The 20563-nt window shown below is 43.7% G+C and overlaps 1 protein-coding gene across 2 annotated transcripts in view; it reads left to right on the top strand.

The window, feature by feature from the left end:
• DOCK10 (dedicator of cytokinesis 10) overlaps nucleotides 1-20563 on the top strand; it is a 292508-nt gene that overhangs the window by 86855 nt on the left and 185090 nt on the right. The window contains exon 1 of one of the 2 annotated variants that reach the window (XM_015412000.1): nucleotides 18791-18895. The exons of the other annotated variant lie outside the window; for it this stretch is intronic. Coding sequence (XP_015267486.1) covers nucleotides 18791-18895 — 105 coding nt within the window. Of the gene's footprint in view, nucleotides 1-18790; nucleotides 18896-20563 lie in introns of those variants that run through there. 2 annotated transcript variants of the gene reach the window in all.

Genomic DNA, 20563 nt, shown 5'->3' with positions numbered 1-20563 from the left:
TACCAGCAACAGTTATCATTGGATTATTTAACCAACGATCATTTGAATTTCTCTGGATCTTCTGCAAGGAGGTGTGATTGTTTCCCGGATGAAGGCCACATTATCCTTGTTCTGCTATTACTTTCACTGCAGTGGAGTACCTCAAATTAGTGAGTAGAGGAGCTTGCTCCACTTTATCCTTCCACATTATCTCAGTGGCAATACTTTGTCCTCCCTGGCCTGCTGCAGATCTTCCTTAAATAGGCCAGCCTTTCAATCCCCAAACCTGGCTTGTTCCTCCCCTCTGTCCCATCAGCCAATCAAAAGTCTCAGCTGCAGCTGTTTCCCAGGCAGGGCTTACTGATGTGACTGGCTCCACCTGGCTGCCATACTCTAGGTTCAATAATAGTGTCTGTAACCTGGCTGTTCTGAGTAATTCCTGGCCTGGTGGCTGCAGCTGCTAGTTGTGTTTATCACAGCCAAGATGAGTTGTCTTGGCAGGCCTGGGGTGGGTCCCATTGCTGGATATCAGGAAAAGCTCCTTGTGCCTCTTCTACAGTAGTGCCTTTTTGAGTAGTACCATTGGTTAGTAGTACCTTGAGGTTAGACTACTGCAACGCTCTTTATGTGGGGTTGCCTTTGTCGCAGATCCGGAAGCTGCAGCTGGTGCAGAATGCAGCAGCCAGGCTGTTGATGGGTCTCTCTAGGTGGGATCACGTCCAGCCTATCTTGAAGGCACTGCACTGGCTACCAATAGTGTACCGGGTCTGCTTCAAAGTGCTGGTTCTTACCTATAAAGCCCTACATGGCCAGGGTTCAGCTTACCTAAGGGACCACCTTTCCCCATATGTTCCCCCAAGGGCACTACGGTCTGGGGCAAAACATCTTTTGGTCGTCCCAGCCCCTAGAGATGTTAAATACGCTGCGACTAGGGCCAGGGCTTTTTCGGTGGCGGCTCCTATCTGGTGGAATGAGCTCCCAGAGGAGATCAGGGCCCTGTAGGACCTTATGCAGTTCTGCAGGGCCTGCAAGATGGAGCTCTTCCACCAGGCTTTTGAATAGGAGCCGCCACTGTCACTGTACCACCACCGCGTTGCCATCTTGGCAACGTGAACTGGCCTTGGGAATGGAGAACGGGCAGAGTGAAGACCATCAAGAAGAGACAGTAGTGCCCCCTGAAACATTGTATTGGAGTCCCCGTCTCGGATGATATATTGTTGTGAGCACCGGTTTTAAATGTAAAATGTAATTTGATTGTTTTATTTGGTTTTATTGTTATATATGGCATTTGCCTCTTGTTAGCCGCCCTGAGCCCATGTGGAAGGGCGGGATATAAGTCTAATAAATAAATAGGTAAGACCCATAACTTATAGCAGAGAGCCTGGATTGCCTTGAGCCCTCGATTGATCCCTGGTATTTCCTATGAAAAGAGCTTGGTGTCAGACATTGTAGGTCACGTACCAGTTGCTGGTCAGGTATCAGTTCTGTCTTTCTGTATACCAGAGTTGCTGGTTAGATGTACAGCCCCAAATCCTCCTCGCTGTGTGAGCTGCTTTGTAGAGTTGCTGACAGTCAGAATCAGTAATGCTGGACTATATAGAGTGCATGGCAGAGCAGCTCCAAGGATTCATAAAACAAATGCTTTAACAATGTGGTCAGCTGACTGAGGCAGAACAAACTGAAGTGGAATCCAGATGATATTCGGAAAGGCTGATGTATTAGAGCGATTGGATCATCTACTTGTGGTAGATGGAGTGGAGCTGGTGTTTGCAGAGCAGGTTAAGAGCTTGGGGTAGGGGTGACCAGGAGCCCAACCTTGCTATTTGAAAAATAGGTTACTGCAGTGGTCACTAGCACCTTCCATTTGCATCTGGTTCACTAACTCTCATGCTTCTTAGATTCATGATCTGACCATGCTCATCTATACTTTTGTAACCTTGTGGTTGGACTGCTTTAAATGGCTTTACACTGGGCCACCCTTGAAGACATCGCAGAAAATTTAGGTCGTTCAGAAAGTGGTACCCTGATTATTATCATAGGGTAACCAATTGGAACATGTCTCGCTGCCAGTTTGTTTCTGAAGCAATTGACAGTATTGGTGATGATTTGGAAAGCCCTTTATGGGCTAGAACCCACATATCTAAAGGACAGCACTGTTATGGGGAGGGGAGTATCTTTTTAAAGAAATCACTTTTTTAGATACAGTTATTGATTTTCTTTTATTCTCTCTTTTCTGTTTTAAAAGAGATTTTCTTTAACTTGTCTCGTTTATGGTTTCGTTATGTCAGTCCTTGCAGTTGTCTCACATTGCACATTGCTGGGTGGTGCTGTAGCAGGAGGATAGGAAGGTTTGGGAAGACATTGACTGCCTCTGAGCATCTACAGAGTGAAATTCTGAAATTTTGCAGAACCTCCCTTTCTGCCCTCCCTTCAAATTTCTCTTTGATCGAAACAGAATTGATCAGAAACTGTCTAAATTCCTGAAGTGTTGGATTTCTAGGAGAAATTGGATACAGAGGGATTCAGAAAAGTTCTCTTAACAGCACTACTAAAAGACTGTCTTCCCCAGTACATTGCCATGGTATGCCTGCCAACTGCTGATTGTATCCCCACTGAAGGTAGCCCACCTGGCATCAACCAGAATCCATGCCTTCTCCATTGTAGCTCACACTTTGTGGAATGGACTCCTTCAGGCATGGGGCTGTTAATAGGGTAAAAGCTGCACATATCTCTTGGTGTCTTGGGTCAGCCAGGGCTCAGTGACTCCTGGACCCCTGACCTTGGACAATGACTCTGCCTTGCTTGGCTTCTGACACATCTGGAGCCTGAAAGCCAGTATACTTGGGGTTATTTGGGGGTTTATTTTGTTGGCTTTAAATTATGTTTAAATTTATTATTTGTAATCTGCTGTGAACTACAAAGAAAGGTGGGATGTAAGTTGTAACTATATTGCTTGATGTGGTTTAAGACTGTTTGTTATGGACTAAGCCTCTGGAAATCTTATTATGAAATTCTCAGAATAGGTGCGTGTGTGGGAGATGGAAGATAAGATGTGGAAATGCACCTATGTTTCTGCTTTTTGGTACATGTTGAAACTATGGAGAACCCCCCACCCAGCAGATGCTATCTAGGAATCCCAGAAATGTCTGTGGTGTAAAGAAAACAGAATGGAACTGAACTAGTATCTGAGTTTATCCTACTAGCTTAACCACAGCATGGCACGGGCAGGCGAGTGTGAAAGATCCCAAGGCACAGCATTATAAACAAAATATTTTTGAAAATTCATTATAAAAGTAAAGCAGAAAAAGCTTGTGGAAGTGAAACTGAACCTTAGATTTTACTACATGTTTTTAAAGCTACATTCCACTCTCAAATGGCTACATGAATTTGTAGTGTGTGACAGAGTGAGTTTTGAAAATGGTTAACTTTTGCATTAGTTCTGCTTTTCTTTGGACTTGCTTCTCCATTCTCCATTCTGATGTTTGCTGTAGTGTTAAAATATATAATAATGCTTAGCAGTCTTTGTTTCATTTATTATTATAGTAATCATGTGTGCGGGACCATTTTCATCCCCATTTAACAAATGCAGAACTAAGAAGCTGATAGGATGTGACTTGTCTGAACACTCCCAGTGAGTTCATGAGTGAAATGGGAAATTTCCAATGATTTCAGTGGACAGGACACATTTGCTGCTTGTGCTTGTTCTTTTTGTCTCTGAGCATAAGTCATCTGTAAATTCATTCAGAAAAAAATTAGTTCATAAGTTTCATTAGGCAGATTTCTTTAATCACCATCTGGAAAAATATATTTCAATCATTCATTCATCACAGAAGTTGAAGTTGGAGAGCTCCCAGCTGGCATGTCCCAGTGTTAACATAAGTAGAATATTGACACTGATATATGAATCATTGCTAGTTCATACACAGATGAGTTCCAGTCACTTGTCTTATGGGAAGGATCCTTCTGAATATTTGTTCTTGTGCATAGGTGCAATATTACAGCAACTCAGCGCAGCTTCAAAGTAATACTTGCCAGATGGAAATAATGAAGCGCATGGAAAAGCATGTTATTTGAAAGCCCTGTGTGTGTGACTACCCTGCTTGTTGCAGATGCATTTTAGTTCTGCCATGAGTAGGGACCTGCTCTCCATAAAGACTTGTCTGATTTGAACAAGAGCTATACATGCCATACTTTCATCCACATTTACTTGTACAAGCAAGTAACCAAGGCAGGCCCTCTGGGGCATGGAGCACAAACCCTATGAATCAGGCACTAGTTCTTTACTCCCTGTGCTTCCTAAGGCCACCATTTGAAGAGCCACCTGCATTTTGAGCCAGGACAAGTTGCTGCCATGGCCTGTTATTCAGGACCCAAACCCACTGCTTTCCCTCAGTCTGGGCATGTTTTTACTCACAGGCTGCCAGGTTATCCTGCTGTAACCGCTTTTCTGCTCCTGTATACCCAGTGATTCACTAGATTTATGCCAGCATCTGGACCCTATATCTTGAGAAGGGAGAAAGGGCTCCATGATTAAGAGGCTAACTACCCTGTTTTCCCAAAAATAAGACAGTGTCTTATATTAATTTTTGCTCCCAAAGATGTGCTAGGTCTTATTTTCAGGGGATGTCTTATTTTTCCATGAAGAAGAATATGGTACACTCTGTCAGGGCAGAGCGAGCAGCAGGCGGCAGCTTGTCCTGGCGGCGGCGCGGGCTCTCTGATTAAAAGAGGCCTCACACTTCCTGTCTGCTCCGGCTGCGCGGCGGCCAACAGTGAGCTGCCCAGAGTCCAGAGTTACGGTAGCTTCGGGGGGCCTTATTATCGGGGAGGCCTTATGTTTGGGGGAGGTCTTATTTTTGGGGGATGCCTTATATTTCAGCGAGAGGCAAAACTGTAAGTAGGTCTTATTTTCGGGGGATGTCTTACTTTCGGGGAAACAGGGTATGAATCATAGAAACACAAAGCTGGAAGGGATCCCAAGGGTCATCCAGTCTAACCCCCTGCACAATGCAGGAAATTCACGGCTACCTTCCCCAGTGACCCCTGCTGTATGCTCAGAGGAAGGCAAAAAACCTCCAGGTTCCCTGGTCCAAATGGCCTGGAGGAACATTCCTTCATGACACCAAAGTGGTGATTGTCATTACCCTGGGCATATGAGAAAGGGCTACAAGAGCAGATCACTGGCTCATCCCTTCCTGCCCTCCCTCTCACAGTCTGCCTAAATTCACAGCATTGCTGTCAGATGGCTATCTAGCTTCTGTTTTAAAATTTCCAAAGAACGAGAGGTCTGCGACCTCCAAGGAAGTCAGTTCCACTGAGGAACTGCTCTGTCAGGAAGTACTTCTTAATGTTTACCCAAAAACTCTTTTGATTTAATTTCAACCCACTGGTTCTAGTCCGACCTTCCGGGGCAACAGAAAAACTCTGCTCCATCCTTAATATGACATCCCTTCAAATACTTGAAGATAACCATGCCTAATTTTAAAGACAGATGCTCCCCTCCAATCTATTTTTGTCAATAGGTTGTGACATCCCTGGTATATTGTTGATAGCCAATTAGTATAGGCACAAATATTTCCAAAGCTGATGTGTCACAATTATATTTTTTGCAGTGAAATCCGAAGCAAATCTACTTGAGACTATTCAGTGGGGCTTACAAACAGGAAAGTTTCGTAGGATTGTACTGTAAATCACTTCAAACCACTTGCTTGAGAAGCCTCTGTATAAGTGTTTACAGCTTGTTTTCATGCTATAGTTTTATCCATCATACTATTTTACATGTGAGAGTTTTCTTGAGAGGTGGCATATGAATTTTCTAAGTAACTATGTAATGTGTGGTAATGCCTACTGCTCTGTAGAAGCCTCCAGGACCCTACCCAGTCCATTGTGGCACAATTACATGCCATCACTGGAAGAGTATATTCACAATGGTGTCTTTGTGTGATGGAATTCAGTGGTATCTCGAATTGTTTTGTTGTTATCAAGTTAAGATAGAAAATGTTTCTGCGGCTTCAAGGACTATGGCCATCAAGTCACAACCAACTTATGGTGTTCCTCTAGGGTAGTCAAGGCAAGAGACAAACAGAGGAGGTTTGTTGTTGCCGGATTCTGTGTGGTGACCCTGGACTTCCTTGGTGGTCTCCCATCCAAGTAGTTTGCTTTTGAGACCTGATTAGATCGGACTAGCCTGGGCCATCCGGATTAGGGCTACTAGGGCTAGCCTGCTGAGGAATGCTAAACTTATATACCTGGAACCAAGATATAGACTCTCTCTCTACTGCCAGGCTTGATAACTAAAAAACCAAAATGTCTTATTTATAACTTGTGCCAGAATAAACTAAAAAGCAAAAACAAAACATTTTATAGAGCATTTTTCCTGACCTTTTGCTTACTGTACATTGACACGAGAAACTTGAAAATTAATCATTTGAAGAGTGATGAAAAGATTTTTCTTTTATTTGCGGGGATGATTTTGAGTATGAAATGTTTATTTAATTTACAGCTCCTCTTTCACCAGTTGAGACCCAAAGCACATAATCTCCATTTTATCCTCACAACAACCCTGTGAAATAGGTTAGGTTGATAGTGTATGACTGGCTCAAAGTCATCCAACAAGCTTCCATGGTAGAGTAGGGATTTGAACCTGGGTTTTCCAGATACTAATCAAACATTCTAACTAACATACCATGCTGGCAACATCAGGCAGTTTTGATAGCTTGGGAAATACATTTTCTATGGTGCTAATACTTCTGCTTTTTTTTTTCTTGGAAAGGTCCCATTAGTCATCATGAGAGAGAAGGAACTGTCACAGGAATTATGCACCACATTCTGGTGAAACTTGGTAACCAAAGTTCAAGCTGAATTTAAATAGCAATGGGTTGCATTTCCCCAGTGATAACATTTAGTGGCTAATGTGTTGGGCAAAAAACTTTCTCTTTGAAACTGTACCATTTCATTGAGAACAGGCATCTCAGCTACCTGAAACAACTGAAGTATGGCCGTACAGTTTTTGCCCAGTGACCAGTCTTATGGGGAAGACCTAAGAATGTGTGCAGAGGACTTTGCTATATCAAGGACTAAGATGTTACCTAGGCTTGTGTAGCCATTCCTTAATGTTTCAAACATAATTTCTTACATCTATGCTGCAGGAGGAAAGGCTTAGTTTGTAGGCAGAGGATAAGTGTGGAGTGCAATCTCACTTTTTTTTTTCTTTATCAGTCTTGCTGCACCCAGGGCCCATTTGAGCTTCCAAACACTCCCGTACACACTCCACGTAAAATGCTTCAACAAAACCACATTTATTTTTCCTGAGCCTGTTGTACAAGCATGCACCAAATTAATTAGTTAACAGCTGATCAAGCAGTTCAAGAGCTATTCCTGTTATCACACCAGAAGGGAAGGAGAAAGGGTTATTATGGGTATAGGAAAAGCACAACACAATTAAGTATCAGATCTTCTGTCTATTATAGGCACCTATTTCAAGGCTTGAAGGAAAGCCCAGGCTAGGTATACATATAATGTTTAAGGAGCCCAATGTGATTTGCTCCCCTAGAAGCATCTGTGGGATGAAGCTACACTTCCGTTAGGAAAAGCCTTTGGTGGACAAAATGTGAATGAAATGTGAAAAGTAAATTACTATCCTCTCTCTGAAAGCTCAGAAATCAAGAAGAGTTTTTGGCCTTCCAACATCTGCTTGATGATTTCCTGTCTTGTGAAAGTCTTGTGGAAGGAAGAAGAAGGCTATTATTATCCTGTCCCTTAATGAGAGGTCTTAATGACTGATTGTTGGCAGAAGTTACATGGGAGCACAAGGTCAATCCTGAATCTGAAAGAAAAATCAAATTTGGCAGCTAACTGGAGCCATAAGACTACAATCCTAAACATATTAACTAAGGACTAAGCCAGTGGTCCCAAATCTTTTTGAGCCTGTGGGCATCTTTGGAATTCTGATATAGCTTGGTGGGCACAGGCACAGAATGGATGTCATCAAATGGCTGCCACAGAAGGTGAAGACATAAGAACATAAGAGACGCCAATGTTGGATCAGGCCAAAGGCCCATCCAGTCCAACACTCTGTCACACAGTGGCCAAAAATACCAGGTGCCATCAGGAGGTCTACCAGTGGGACCAGGACATTAGAAGCCCTCCCAGTGTTGATCCCCCCCCCAAGCACCAAGAAGACAGAACATCACTTGCCCCAGAGTCCCTATCTATACCTTGTGGCTAATAGCCACTGATGGACCTCTGCTCCATATGCTTATCTAATTCCCTTTTGAAGTCGTCCATGCTTGTAGCCACCACCTAAGTTCCTGACTCCAGTATTCTGTGGGTACTCTATCTCCCTTTGAGTTATTGGTTGAGCTGTTATTGAGGTAAACTGCTTTCTTCTGTTTTCACCTCTTCTTTGTGCTTTTGAATCATTGTAGTATGGTGATTAAAATGTTTGCAGTGCTTCCAACAGCACCGTGCTTCCCTCTCCACCCTTTTTCACTGCACGATCTTCCTTGACCTTTTTTTTAATATTCTAAGTTGAGCGCTATAGTGCTAGACCAATATAGCTCTTCAGTGCTACACCAGCACCATTGAGATACCTTGTCACCACTGAGATATATTGAGATTGCAGCTGTTGTTACATGGATAGGTATATACCTGAGAGTCTCTTGGCAACAAGGCACTTACCAGCCAATCATGTCTGGGCATTTATGGGCTGCATGGATGGGGGAACATCAGGCCATTTGCTACAAACACCTTAGGTTAGCAACTTCTGTAACACCAATCATTGATGCCCTGAGCACCCGCTGCCCAATGAGCTACTTCTCTCCTCCTGTATCCATGTAACAATCTCAAAGTATCTCAATGCCAAGGCATCTCAATGGTGCTGCTTTTTAACAGTTCAAGGAAGATTGCGTGGTGGAAAAGGGTGGTGATGGGGGAAAGCACAGCACTGTTTGGAATGGCCAGATCGCTTCAGAGATGGCTCATTAATGGAATTAAATTTGCTGTATGAAACCTATATCCTTGTATCGCTTTACTCGGCACCGGGTCAACAACGGGTAACATCCAATTCTGAACAGTAATGTGAAAGGGGCCTTGATGTACCAGTGCTTGTAACTGTCACCTAGAAAGATGGAGTCTATACCAGCAAGGCAAGAGTATAAATCTGCTTTGTTTAAGCTCTAGCACACAAGGTCTCAGCAGGACATCCATCTTGGAAATGGCCTCCACTAACCCCACATTCCCCAGGATCATGCCTAGTCTGACTGCTCAACAAAAAGTATCTGCCACTTGGCCACTAGGTGGCAAGTAACAGGAACATATATTGTACCACCCCTTGCAGAAGCCTTACTCCTGTACTCCCAGTTTGAAGACCTAAGGTTGCTGTGTGTGTCCATGGGAAACATCTCCTTTGTCGACCCATGCAGCTCAGTTTCATTTTCAGGCACTGCCTCCAGTGTCCACAGTCTCTTTTCAGTTACTCGTTTTAAAGTTTATGGCTTTCTTTACCTGTTGAGGAAGCAGAGCTGCCATTGCTGTTTTGCTAACGGATGTGCTTGCTGCATTCCTTGTCTTTTCTGAAACAAGAAGTGGAGAGAACAATCTCATAAAGAGTTCCATTTCGGTTTGCTAGCTGAAGCAATGTATATTGCCTTTTTAGTGGTTGAGTCCAGTTAATGTCTCATGCTGGGGGGTATTGGAGAGACCAAAGTACAAACCCCCTCTTTTCTTTGTACAACCACAATAAGGGTAAATAGTAATTAAGGTAGGGTGGTGTAGTTGTTAGAGTGCTGAACTGGAGATCTGGGTTGAAATCCCTACTCATAAAAAAACACCTGATTGGGTGACTTTGGGACTGTCACTTTCTTTCAGCCTAACCTATCTCACCAGGATGCTGTGGGGATATAGTGGAGAAAGGGAGCACCATGCGCACCATGCTGATCTCCTTAGATGTAGGGTGAGATTAAAATGTAACAGATCATTATAGTTCTTTTCTGCCAAAAAAGCAGGGGATAGCTTATGTTACACTGGCTCAGGCTTGCCCAAGGCAACTTTTTCATCTTTCTATAATTTGAATTGGTCTCCTTAATTTTTGTTTAATTTGTACCCCAAAGTCAACCAGGGAACAGAATTTTTCCCCTTAAAAAGATAGTCTTACATAAAATGCACAGTTTCCTTCCCAGTCCCTTGAAAAAGAAACATCTAAATGTTAGCTCAGCATACTTGGAGGCATCCTGTGTTAAATCTCTAATCTGTCAGGGACGTTTTGCCCTGGCTGTTCTTTTCATAGTGACATGTGAGAAGCTTTCAAAACTCAGCCAGTGTTGGTGGTATAGGGGATAAACAAGGACAAATATCAACTTTGTTAAGGTTGTGGTTCCTCATTGGTAGCCACTGGGAATGTCTGCATAGCTTGGCAGAGAGCTCCTGCTTTCTTTTCCATTCTTTATTGCCAGGCATCCTTGCCTTTCCATGCTTCACTAAGTGGGAGTACACTGAAGCCACCCTTCTGCCAGCCATCAAAGGCCTAGGCTAGCTGCAGAATAACCACTTCCCCACATTCCAGCCCACTCCTCCAGCATTCCATCACATTCTATAGAGGATCGGACAAAAAGAAGCCAGGATGCGGCTGTGTAGCTTGGAGCACTTTTGATTCATGATGTCTTGGGTCACTAAAGAAAGGGAGGAGATTCAGTCTCAGTGGTGTCCCAGAGTCCACCCCAGTGTTTTCTCCTATAGCAAAATATCTTTAGCTGCTGTTCATTTCAGGACAATAAAGAAGAATTCCTCAGTACAGACAAAAGGCTTCATGTAACACTTCAGTTTCAGAATTCAGTCCTGCAAGATGTAGTGATGATCACCACTCTAGATAGCTTTAAAAGACAAATTCAAGCATTATAGGTCCATAGATTAATATCAACCTGCAATGGCTAAATGAGTCAACACAGTATAGTGGTTAGAGTGTTGAGCAAGAGTCTGGGAGAACCAAGTTTGAATCTCCAGTCTATCATTGAAGCTTGCTGGTTGGCTTTGGAGCAGTCACACAGTCGCAGCCAAACTTTCCTCACAGGGTTATTTTAAGGATAAAATGGAGAAGAGAATATTAATAAGCCACTTTGTGTCCCCGTTGTATATAGAAAGGCAGGGCATAAATTAAGTAAATAAATAAATGGAATCCCCTTGTTCAGAGGCACCATATTTCTGAATACCAGTTGCTGGTGGCAAACATTGTGGGTGGCTTCATAAGGTCTTTAAAATATGCTGGCCCCAAGGTCAATACCAGCACCTTGAGCTGGCCAAGAATGAAATTGGGAGCCATTGTAGGCAGAGGATTAGTGGATTGATAATGGTTTCTATGAACTACTTCTGTCAGCATTCTGACCACAACATTCTGTGCCAAATGTGACTTCCAGGCACACTTCAAAGGCAGCCCCACAGACAGCACATTGCAGTAGTCTAATCTAGATGTTCATTGGGGCATGCACCACAGGGGCAAGATCCTTTTCACCCAGGAAGGGTTCAGCAAAATCAGTGAAGTCACCTGTTTATCAGTTTAGAGGCCTGGGTCCAGCAGCACCCCCAAGATACGAACCTGTTACTTTAGGGGGAGTGTGATCCATCCAGAACAGGGAATGCCTAAGTTCATGGATCACTGCTTCACAGTTTTCACAGTCTCCTGGTGATCTCCTAGAAGTACAAAATAGAGCTGAATATAATCCACATATTGGTGACATCCTATCTCATATCTCTGCATGGCCTCTCCCAGTGGCTTCATGTAGATGTTTAAAAGCTTGGGGTTCAACCTGGAACCTTGTTGGACCCTACGAGGCCAGGTAGCAGACTGCCAGCATCACCTTCTGAAACCTATCATCCAGACAGGACTAAAGCACTGCAGAATGGTGCTTCCCAGCTCTAACCCCCAAAGGTGGTCTACAAAGATTCTCAAAGCTGCTGAGAAGTATAGTAGAATCATGAAGGTCACATCCCCCCCCCATGCATCACCTGGCCTAGGTTATCCACGCAGGTCAGCAAGGTCATTTCAGTACCATAACCAGACCTGAACCACAAGATTGGAGTCAAGCAATCTAATTCATCCAAGAGTCCTTGAGTTTTCCAGCAGTTTAATAGGGGGTAAATTGAATAGGGTTGTTTGAAGGAACCTCCCATCGTTCCCTCTCACATCAAGCTAGATGGGTCTCAAAGATACTTTTGTAAGATTTACAAGACTACATCCAGTGTGTTTGCAAATTGCAAACTGAGCATGACCTTTTTTAGAAGCTTTATAGCATTGCCAAAGAAAGATGTGACACCTGAATACTGCAAACAATCAGGTTACTACAGTCAGCATAAAATTGTTACATGATGAACAAATTATTTCTTGCAATCAGTGAGCAAAATGAAGTAGGCATAATCAGCTACGAAAATAGTTTGCCAAATAAACACTTTGCATCCAAATTCAATCCATTCTGGTATTCTATGAAGAGAGGGCAGGGATATTGAAAGTACATCATGAGATGTACACAGAATTGTAGGATTTTGTGGTACATTGTAATTGGAATAAATTTAAAATATTTTTTTCCCTACAGCATTTATAGGAGAAATCCATAGATGTTGTGACAATTCAGAGGGAAAAATAAATATTGTAAAGGTACTTTTCAGTCCCCTACCCTCAGGAAAAGGGTCAGCCATTAACAACATCATTAAAAAGATAGAGCTACTACAAGAGGGGGGGGAATCAAATTTGGTCTGAATAAATTAGGCTAATTGGTAAGTATCCAATAGTTAATTATGCTGCAAATAATGTTTTTTGTCTTGTTGGTGGTGCTTGTTAAAAAGAAACTGCATGCAGCAATGAAATTAACAATGGAAACTGCTGCAGCTTCTAGAATCTCTCACCAAAACCAGAAATTATGGAACATGGCCACAGAACAGGCTTTTGCTTGAAAGAGCCCATGACAGTGGAAAGGAGGAAGGAAAGGGGGACAGGCCATGGGGGCTTTCAAGGAAGGGGGGAAAAGAAATAGTAGGAGAGGGAAATTCACCCTGTAACTCTTTGCGGGTTCCCACTTAAACCCAGTGATTGATTGATTGAGATTTTCTAGGCTGCCCTTCCCTACAAGTAGGGCTCAGGGCAGCTTACAACAGAATAATAACAATTAAACAACATTAGAACCATTAAAACAGATTGATGAATGAAAACAGGAAACATATACCAGATGGCAGAAAATCAGCTCCCCTAGCCTCCTTGGTGGGAGGGGTTATGAGGAATGGGAAGAGTATATGAGAGTGCCACATGTCCTCTGCATTACATGCCCTGCGGAAAGTTAATAGCTCCCGCAGGGCATGGATGTCTTCCAGCAGAGAGTTCCATCAGGTAGGGACCAGGGCCAAAAAAGCCGTGGCCCTGGTTGAGGACAGCCGAATTTCTCTCAGGCTGGGGACCACTAGGAACTTCTTGTTTCCTGAGTGCAGTGCTTTTCCAGGGACATACTTGGAGAGGCGATCCCGAAGGTATGTAGGTCCCTGACCATTAAGGGCCTTAAAGGTCAGAACTAGGGCTGCCAAGTGGGGGCGGGGGGCGGGTAACCCCCCGCTTTGGAGGCCTGATTTCCGCCGCTGCAGAATCGGGCCCCGGGGGAACCCCGCCCCCCGAAGCGCAGCGTTGCTGCGTCACAGGAAGTGATGCAACCATGTAGATCACGTTGGGGGCGTGGCCCCAATTGTTGGAGGGAAAACTCTATGGTTTTTCCTCCAACGATTGCGACCTTGCCCCCAACATGCTCTATGTCGTGCGTCACTTCCTGTGACGTTCTGGCGGCGCGTGTGCGCTTTGCGCGTGTGCGTCCAACAGCGGCTCCCGGACCCTGGCGACGCTCCCCCGCCGGTGAGTCCGATCAACTTGGCAACCCTAGTCAGAACCCAAACCTTAATCCTTGTTTGGAGCTGTGAATGAACAAGTCAGATTTTGTTCTAAAAAAAAAAACAAACCCTTAAAAATGCCCCAGCTTGGCAGAAAAATTTGAAATCTTAAAAAACATCCCAACAACGTTGGATGGTTAAAAAATGATAAAAGCTTCACCTGCAGCTTCAAAAAAATTGGAAGCCTTCAGTGGCAGTTGCTAGGTAACCACAGCATTTTAGGCTTGATTTTTGTCAGTAAAAGGCAGGGGGAGGGCTCTTCCTAGGGCTGTTTTGGCCTCTGAGGGAGGACTCATTGGGGTATAATTGAAGTAAATAAATAATAAATATGGCTAAAGTTTGGAGGCAGATAAAAAACAGATTGGTGAGTGGCTGAGAATGAGAGTATGAGGCAGGGAAAGGGAGAGGATATGGAGGTTGCCAGAAGGAGGGAAGGGGGAAATAATGTAGGGAGGGGAATACATGGAAAAGTGATTTGCCCCCCACAAGTCGCTACCATGCAAATAGGCCTGGCCCAGTGGCTGGCACCACACAATTGTGCCATAGTTTTCCCAGGCAGAGGCTGGGGGGAGGGAGCTGAAGACAGAGGGACAGATAGAGGCTGCGGTCACACTGGCAGCTTGGCACGATATGGCAGCACCTCTACTTGCTCTGGCTTAAAGTATTGCAAGGCATATCAACCAGACAGCACACCCTGCTGTGGGTTACCAATACAACTGTCCACAGTAGTGTTACGCATCAGCCACGGGACACGCTGTGCCAGTGGGAGTGGTGCATGCGCATAAGTGCATAACTGAACAATTGCTTCCGTTAGCTAGCTCCAGAACCCATGAATGAGACATAAGTGCCCTTTCCCACTTCCCTTCTGGGTTCCTTTCACACTGAGAGAGTTCAGACATCAGACGAAATGGAGTGAAAGTACTACCTTCTCTTACTACTGGACTTTCCCTGATGCCTGATTACTCCAGTTCTAATGCGTAGCGGGACAGGCTGCCAATGACTAGGCCATGAAAGGCAGATGTCATCTGATCGGCCCTTTAAATCTGCACTGATAATGCTAGCATGTCACAACAAACTGTTGTGTGATCACAGCTAAAGATAGATTGACTGGTGGGAAAGAGAGAAGAAAGCAGGAAAAGGGGAAAGGCTGTGGGGGCTTTCAGGGAGGGGGAAAGAAATAGTGGGGCAGAAGGAAATGAGGTGCCCTCCACAAGTCATTGCAGGTTCACATTTGTTCTGACAAAGTGACCAGGAGTTCTCTCAAGGTATCCTAGTGCAATGCAGATGTTTCACTCTACTTTTATTATTACTTGCCTTGTAATGGTTAATTTAGGAAATGGTTCTTGGTATTCTCGCATGTGGGGGAGATGTTCTCCTAAAGAAAGCATTTCAGTGGGCATTCTAGACTTCAGGAAACACAGTGTTTTAATATAAAGCATTCTCTAATCAGGAGATCATCAACAAGATAATACTGAGCTGAAGATAATAAACTGATTTCAATGGGCTCACCCTGGAGTACCTCTTCATAGGATTGTACTGTAACTTTGTGGGCAGTTTTGCAAGTCCAAAGTTTACTCTCCAAAGCTCTGCACCATTTAAAGTCATATAGTCAGCCTTGAGTCTCCGTGCGGGTGTTTTCTGTTTTTCAGCCCAGTCAGTGGATACCCATAACTAGACAGAGAAGGGTAATGTATTAATCCTTCTATAATTGGCTGCATCACAATAAACTGTTTAAACCAAAGTTTGCTGCACTCCTCCAAGTTAGTATACCAGGGTCCCGGTCACACGTGCTGGAAAATGCGGGGGGGGGGGAAGCGAGCCTATTTGCGCCGCAGTAATTTGACCCGCCACTGCGTGATCAGATGCAGCAGCGGGTGAATCGGGGTTGTTTCTTCCCCACGTGTTTCTGGCGCTCTTCATCGAGGGATCAGTGATGCAATCTGAGTGCGCTGGAGTGATCACACGGGAAACTCTGTCTGCGGCCTGTCGCAACCCATTTGAGACTGCATTTTCCCAGGTATTTTTTAACTCTGCGTCTTTGGCGGAGTGAGATGGGTTGCCAACAGGTGCAGGACGCTTGCCAGATGTTCCCGTGTGATCACACCATTAAAATCCACCCACAGTCGTGCCTTTCACATGGCTACTTCTGCGTGTGATCGGGGCCCAGGTATACTTAATATTAAGCTTGTTCATGAGTTCTATTTAGTTTGCTGCTTGGATTCTTTTCTATAACCAAGCAAAATCTCCAGATGTTATAGTTAGCTCCCTCACAATATAAGGCTGTTTGCAATGTCTAGCTTTATATGCATCCTACTTCCTGTTGGTCAGTTGCAACAAATGGGAAGGGAATGGTGGGGGAGAAGCCGAGGCCAAGTCAAGCTTGCTGTTCCTTTTAAGGATTATCAGTATTGTCTCCATCTTACTGTCTAGCTTCTGTCTTGTCTTTTCATAGCCCTTTCCCTCCCCTTTCTATCTTTCTGATTGTCAGCAATGCTACTATCTCTTCTGTACCGCTACCTCAATGCAACCCTTAAACTGTACAAAATTATTTTTAAAATAATTTTAGTTAAAGTTATCCTCCTCGATCTGGGACATTGAAGACCAAGTAATCAATGCAGGCAGCTCTGGAGTGTGCTTTCCCTGTTTTCTTGACCTTCTCTCTTTACAAGATTCAATGGCTTAGTATCTTTCTAATTTGACAGTCCCCCTTCATCGTAGAGTCTTTATGTTGGCTAGGTTTAATTTATTTCCTTCGGCCGTTTTGACAGGGTACCCCTTATAAGGACAGAATTTGCACCTGCTTCTATAACAAACCTGATTCTATGCAACATATCCTTCTTCATTGCCCCCAATATTCTTTTCTGTCACTACTTAATTTGCCCTCTTTTGCCTGCTACAAAGATTGTTGATAATGAGTTTAACTTCTTGTTTTCTGATAAATCCCCTGAAATCACTGCATCTGTAGCCGAGTTTCTCTCACTTGTATGGAAGCTAAGGGCAAGAGTTTTTAACACTTAGTTTTAATGTACTGTCTTACTCTGGGATTTGTTATTCTCAATTGACTGTTTTTTATCTTTTTTTCCACCACCACTATGGTATAAAACCCTCAGTTTTATCTTATTTTATCTTTTTGTAATATCATGCTACTAGGAAAAAGGCCCATTGTGGAAATAAATACAATGGCCTCTAGAAAGAGGCTCTGGGCGGGTGCCCTGGCCTTGGACACTCAGTGTCAATTTGCTATGGCGACCTCAGCAGGGTATAATGACACTGAGTCCACCATTTTCTCCAAGGGAACTGATCTCTGCTACCTAAAGAACACTTGTAATTTTGAGTGATCTCCAGCCCTCACCTGGAGATGTGGAACGATGGGTTCCCAGAAGGGAATGGTTGGTTTGGAGGGTGGAGTCTATGGCTTTGTACCTGTCCAAGGTCCCACACCTCCTGAAACCTCACCCTCTCCAGGCTCCATCCCTCACATCTCCAGGAATTTCCCACCTGGAGTTGGCAACCCTATCTCCTTCCCAGCCAATCATCAACCGACCTTTATTTCCCCCTCACTCTTTAGCTTTCCACCCCCCACACACCTGCAGCCTCTCCCGTGCTCTGAAGCCCTGACTGCTACGTCACATTGGCTGTCATATGGGGGCCACCTCAGCAGTATATAAGGATACAGAGCCCACCATTTTCTCTAGGGGAACTGATCTCTGCCGTCTGGAAAGCAGTTGTAATTCTGAGTGATCTCCTGCACTCACCTGGAGATTGGACACATTTTACCTCAGAAGAGCAAACTGTTTAGAATGTTAGAAGCAAAAGCCAATCAAGTCGCATATGCAAACAACCTCTGTGTTCCGAGGCAAAGGCCAATGAGGCTGCATATGCAAATCACCTCTGTGTTCTGACTGGCTATGGGGGGGGAGAGGAACAGCAAAATGTTTAGAGTGTTGGAGGCAGGACTCAGGCAAAGCAGCCAGTGGATAGGAGACCCTCTGAATAACAGATCAGAGAGCGAACTGATTTTGGAGCGTGTGGAATGTTCTAGAGTATTGCCACCACAATTCGGCTTTTATTTATAAGGGAGATGCCAATAAAGGTCTATGATGATGATGATGAGGTTATCCTCCTTTCTCTTTTTGCCATTTTCCTGTGTTATAAGGGAGAGCATGGTGAGAAGGTGGAGGGAGGGAGAATCCACAGAAAATACCTCTGAAAGCTGAAGGCAGTTGGAGTCTTTAAGTATTGTTCTGTGTATCCCTCTCTGTGTGCAGGAGGCTAAGAAGAGCCATACTAGTGAACAAACTGGAATTTTTAAATTCAGATGTTCATGACAAAGCACAGTTAACAATCCAAGTACAACCATGTTGTATGGTCCACTTGTTGGCAGCTTTTAGCCACACATCACCCTAAATCAGAGTTAATCAAAACCATGGTTTTTGTACTGTGGATTTTCATGACTTCTGAATACAGCTGCTTCTACCTGCTTAAGGAAGCCTTTCTTGCTATTTAATCACAAGGGATTGTTTTTAACAAAATGGAGGATTTTTTAAAAATCTGAAACTGGATTTCCTTGCATGTGGGCACTAAAAGGGCAATTGGAAATTAGGTGGACTATTCTTAGACGTCATCCTTATCAAGATTTTATTTGTGGCTGCCTGAAGCACTAGCTTCTTAACAACCCAACATTGCTCACAGGAAGTAATGAGTTACAACTGAGTTCTTTTTTTTCTGTCTCGTGCAGTTTCTGTAGATACATCATAAGTTCAGTTTTAGATATACTTCCCTCTCACAGGACTCAGCTAATTCTCTTCACTTCTCTGAGCCTGCTGCATTCAAAAGGTTAAAGGAACATGTTTGGCTAATATTGACTTATTTCACTGCCTGAGTTTCTTCTGATACAATGAGCTTTCGAGGGAAAGTGTTTAGAAGAGAGCACAGTGAATTTTGGAAGAAGAGGAGGACGATTAGGCGAGTAAACCGAGGAGAAATCCACAGATTGAGTTGTGTATGTATATGTATATTTCCCTTTTTTTGTTGTTGCTGTCGTTTCCTTCACAAGTTCCACATTCTGGAGATAGGGGAGAGAGCAGGACTTGGTCTGGTATTCATAGCTGATCTTGGTATAGAATGCCAATTGCTCCAAAAAGCCAGTGGTGGTACCTCTTCTGTAATATGTATCATGATTTCAGTCCAGTCCATAACCTTAATGAACAAAATGAGCTTAACGTTAATTCGGCCCCCTTAAGCAAAGGGCTTCTAATAATCTTTCGGTTCTCACCTCAGTGCCAGTAGTTTTTCATCTTGTCAAAGTGTGTGGAAATGTCAGCCTGTCTGGCAGTCCAGGGACCAAGAGAGCAACAGAAACTACTAACCTTGAATTGTTTTCTTGGACATCATGGCGAATAAGTAGTGGAAGTATTTATTTTGAGAGTTGCTGTTTGTATATTTATGACTTAAAAACAATAATCTGTGAACATTGAAGGAAATACTATATAACAAGTTACATTCAGTGGGTAGCCGTGTTGGTCTGAAGCAATAGAACAATGTCTGAATTCCAGTGCCACCTTTGAGACCAACAAAGTTTAGTTTGGGGTATAAGCTTTCATGTACACAAAAGGGTTGCCAGCCTCCAGGTGAGGCCTGGGGATCTCCTGCTTTTACAACTGATCTCCAGCTGACAGAGATCAGCTCCTCTGGAGAAAATGGCTGCTTTGAAAGGTGGGCTCTATGGCATTGTACCATGCTGAGGCCCCTCCCTTACCCAAACCCTTCCTTCTCCTGGATCCACCCCCAAAGTTTCCAGGTATTTTCCAACCCACACCTGGCAACCCTAACAAAAGCTTATACCCAGAATTACATTTTGTTGGTCTTAGGTGCCACTGGACTCAAACTTTGTTCTATATAATAAGGTGTTAGCCCAGCAGTTGGCCATGCGGCCTGACTTTTTCCCCACACAAGACCGTCTTCCTCATGGATGTTCACAAAGTAGAACCCGTCTCCTTCCCCAGCATCAGTCTTTACAAGCTAAAGCACGGGAGCTGTAGTAATGGCTACAATACTGAACTCACCAATGAGACCAGGAATCAAATCCCCACTCAGCTTTGAAATTCATTTAGTACATCTTGCTTGTTCTACCCCTTCTGACTAGATTTAGCCCTCTGCAGTCTTATCTTGACTTTAGGCCAGAAGTCCTTCGTAAGTTCATCTTAGAAGACATTCAGAGCTCGGTGACTTACACTGTGGCAAAATTTTGTTGTTTAGCTATTAGGAAACGTAAACTTATTTTAGCTGAAAAAATTGTATGATTCTCTTATTAATATTATTTTTACTAATTTTATTAATTTTCTCTTGTTAATGTTTTTATACTATTCCTATGTTATTACTGTTTTAATCAGAATTGTACTGTTTTACTGGCATCTTGCTTGCTCCTAACCTGCCTCACAGGGGTGGCTGTAAAGTAACCTGAGGGGAACAAACCTTCTTTAAGGTGCTTTGAGCTCTTTGGATGAAGACCAGGGTAAACATTTGTCAGGAAGTGCTGCTATTTTAGCCAAAGCTGTGTGAAGTATATTCACCTATGATTTTAGTTTTCCCCATGCAAGCATTGTAATTGGCACAGCATTTGAGATCTTAAAGAGGCCTCTGTTTTCATGTTGTTGTTGTTGTTGTTGTT

This window comes from Gekko japonicus, unplaced genomic scaffold, assembly GCF_001447785.1.
Source record: "Gekko japonicus isolate JY-2015 unplaced genomic scaffold, Gekko_japonicus_V1.1 scaffold825, whole genome shotgun sequence".
Classification (NCBI taxonomy): domain Eukaryota; kingdom Metazoa; phylum Chordata; class Lepidosauria; order Squamata; family Gekkonidae; genus Gekko; species Gekko japonicus.
The sequence above is the reverse complement of the archived record's forward strand: the minus strand, read 5'-3'. Positions and strand labels throughout refer to the sequence as shown.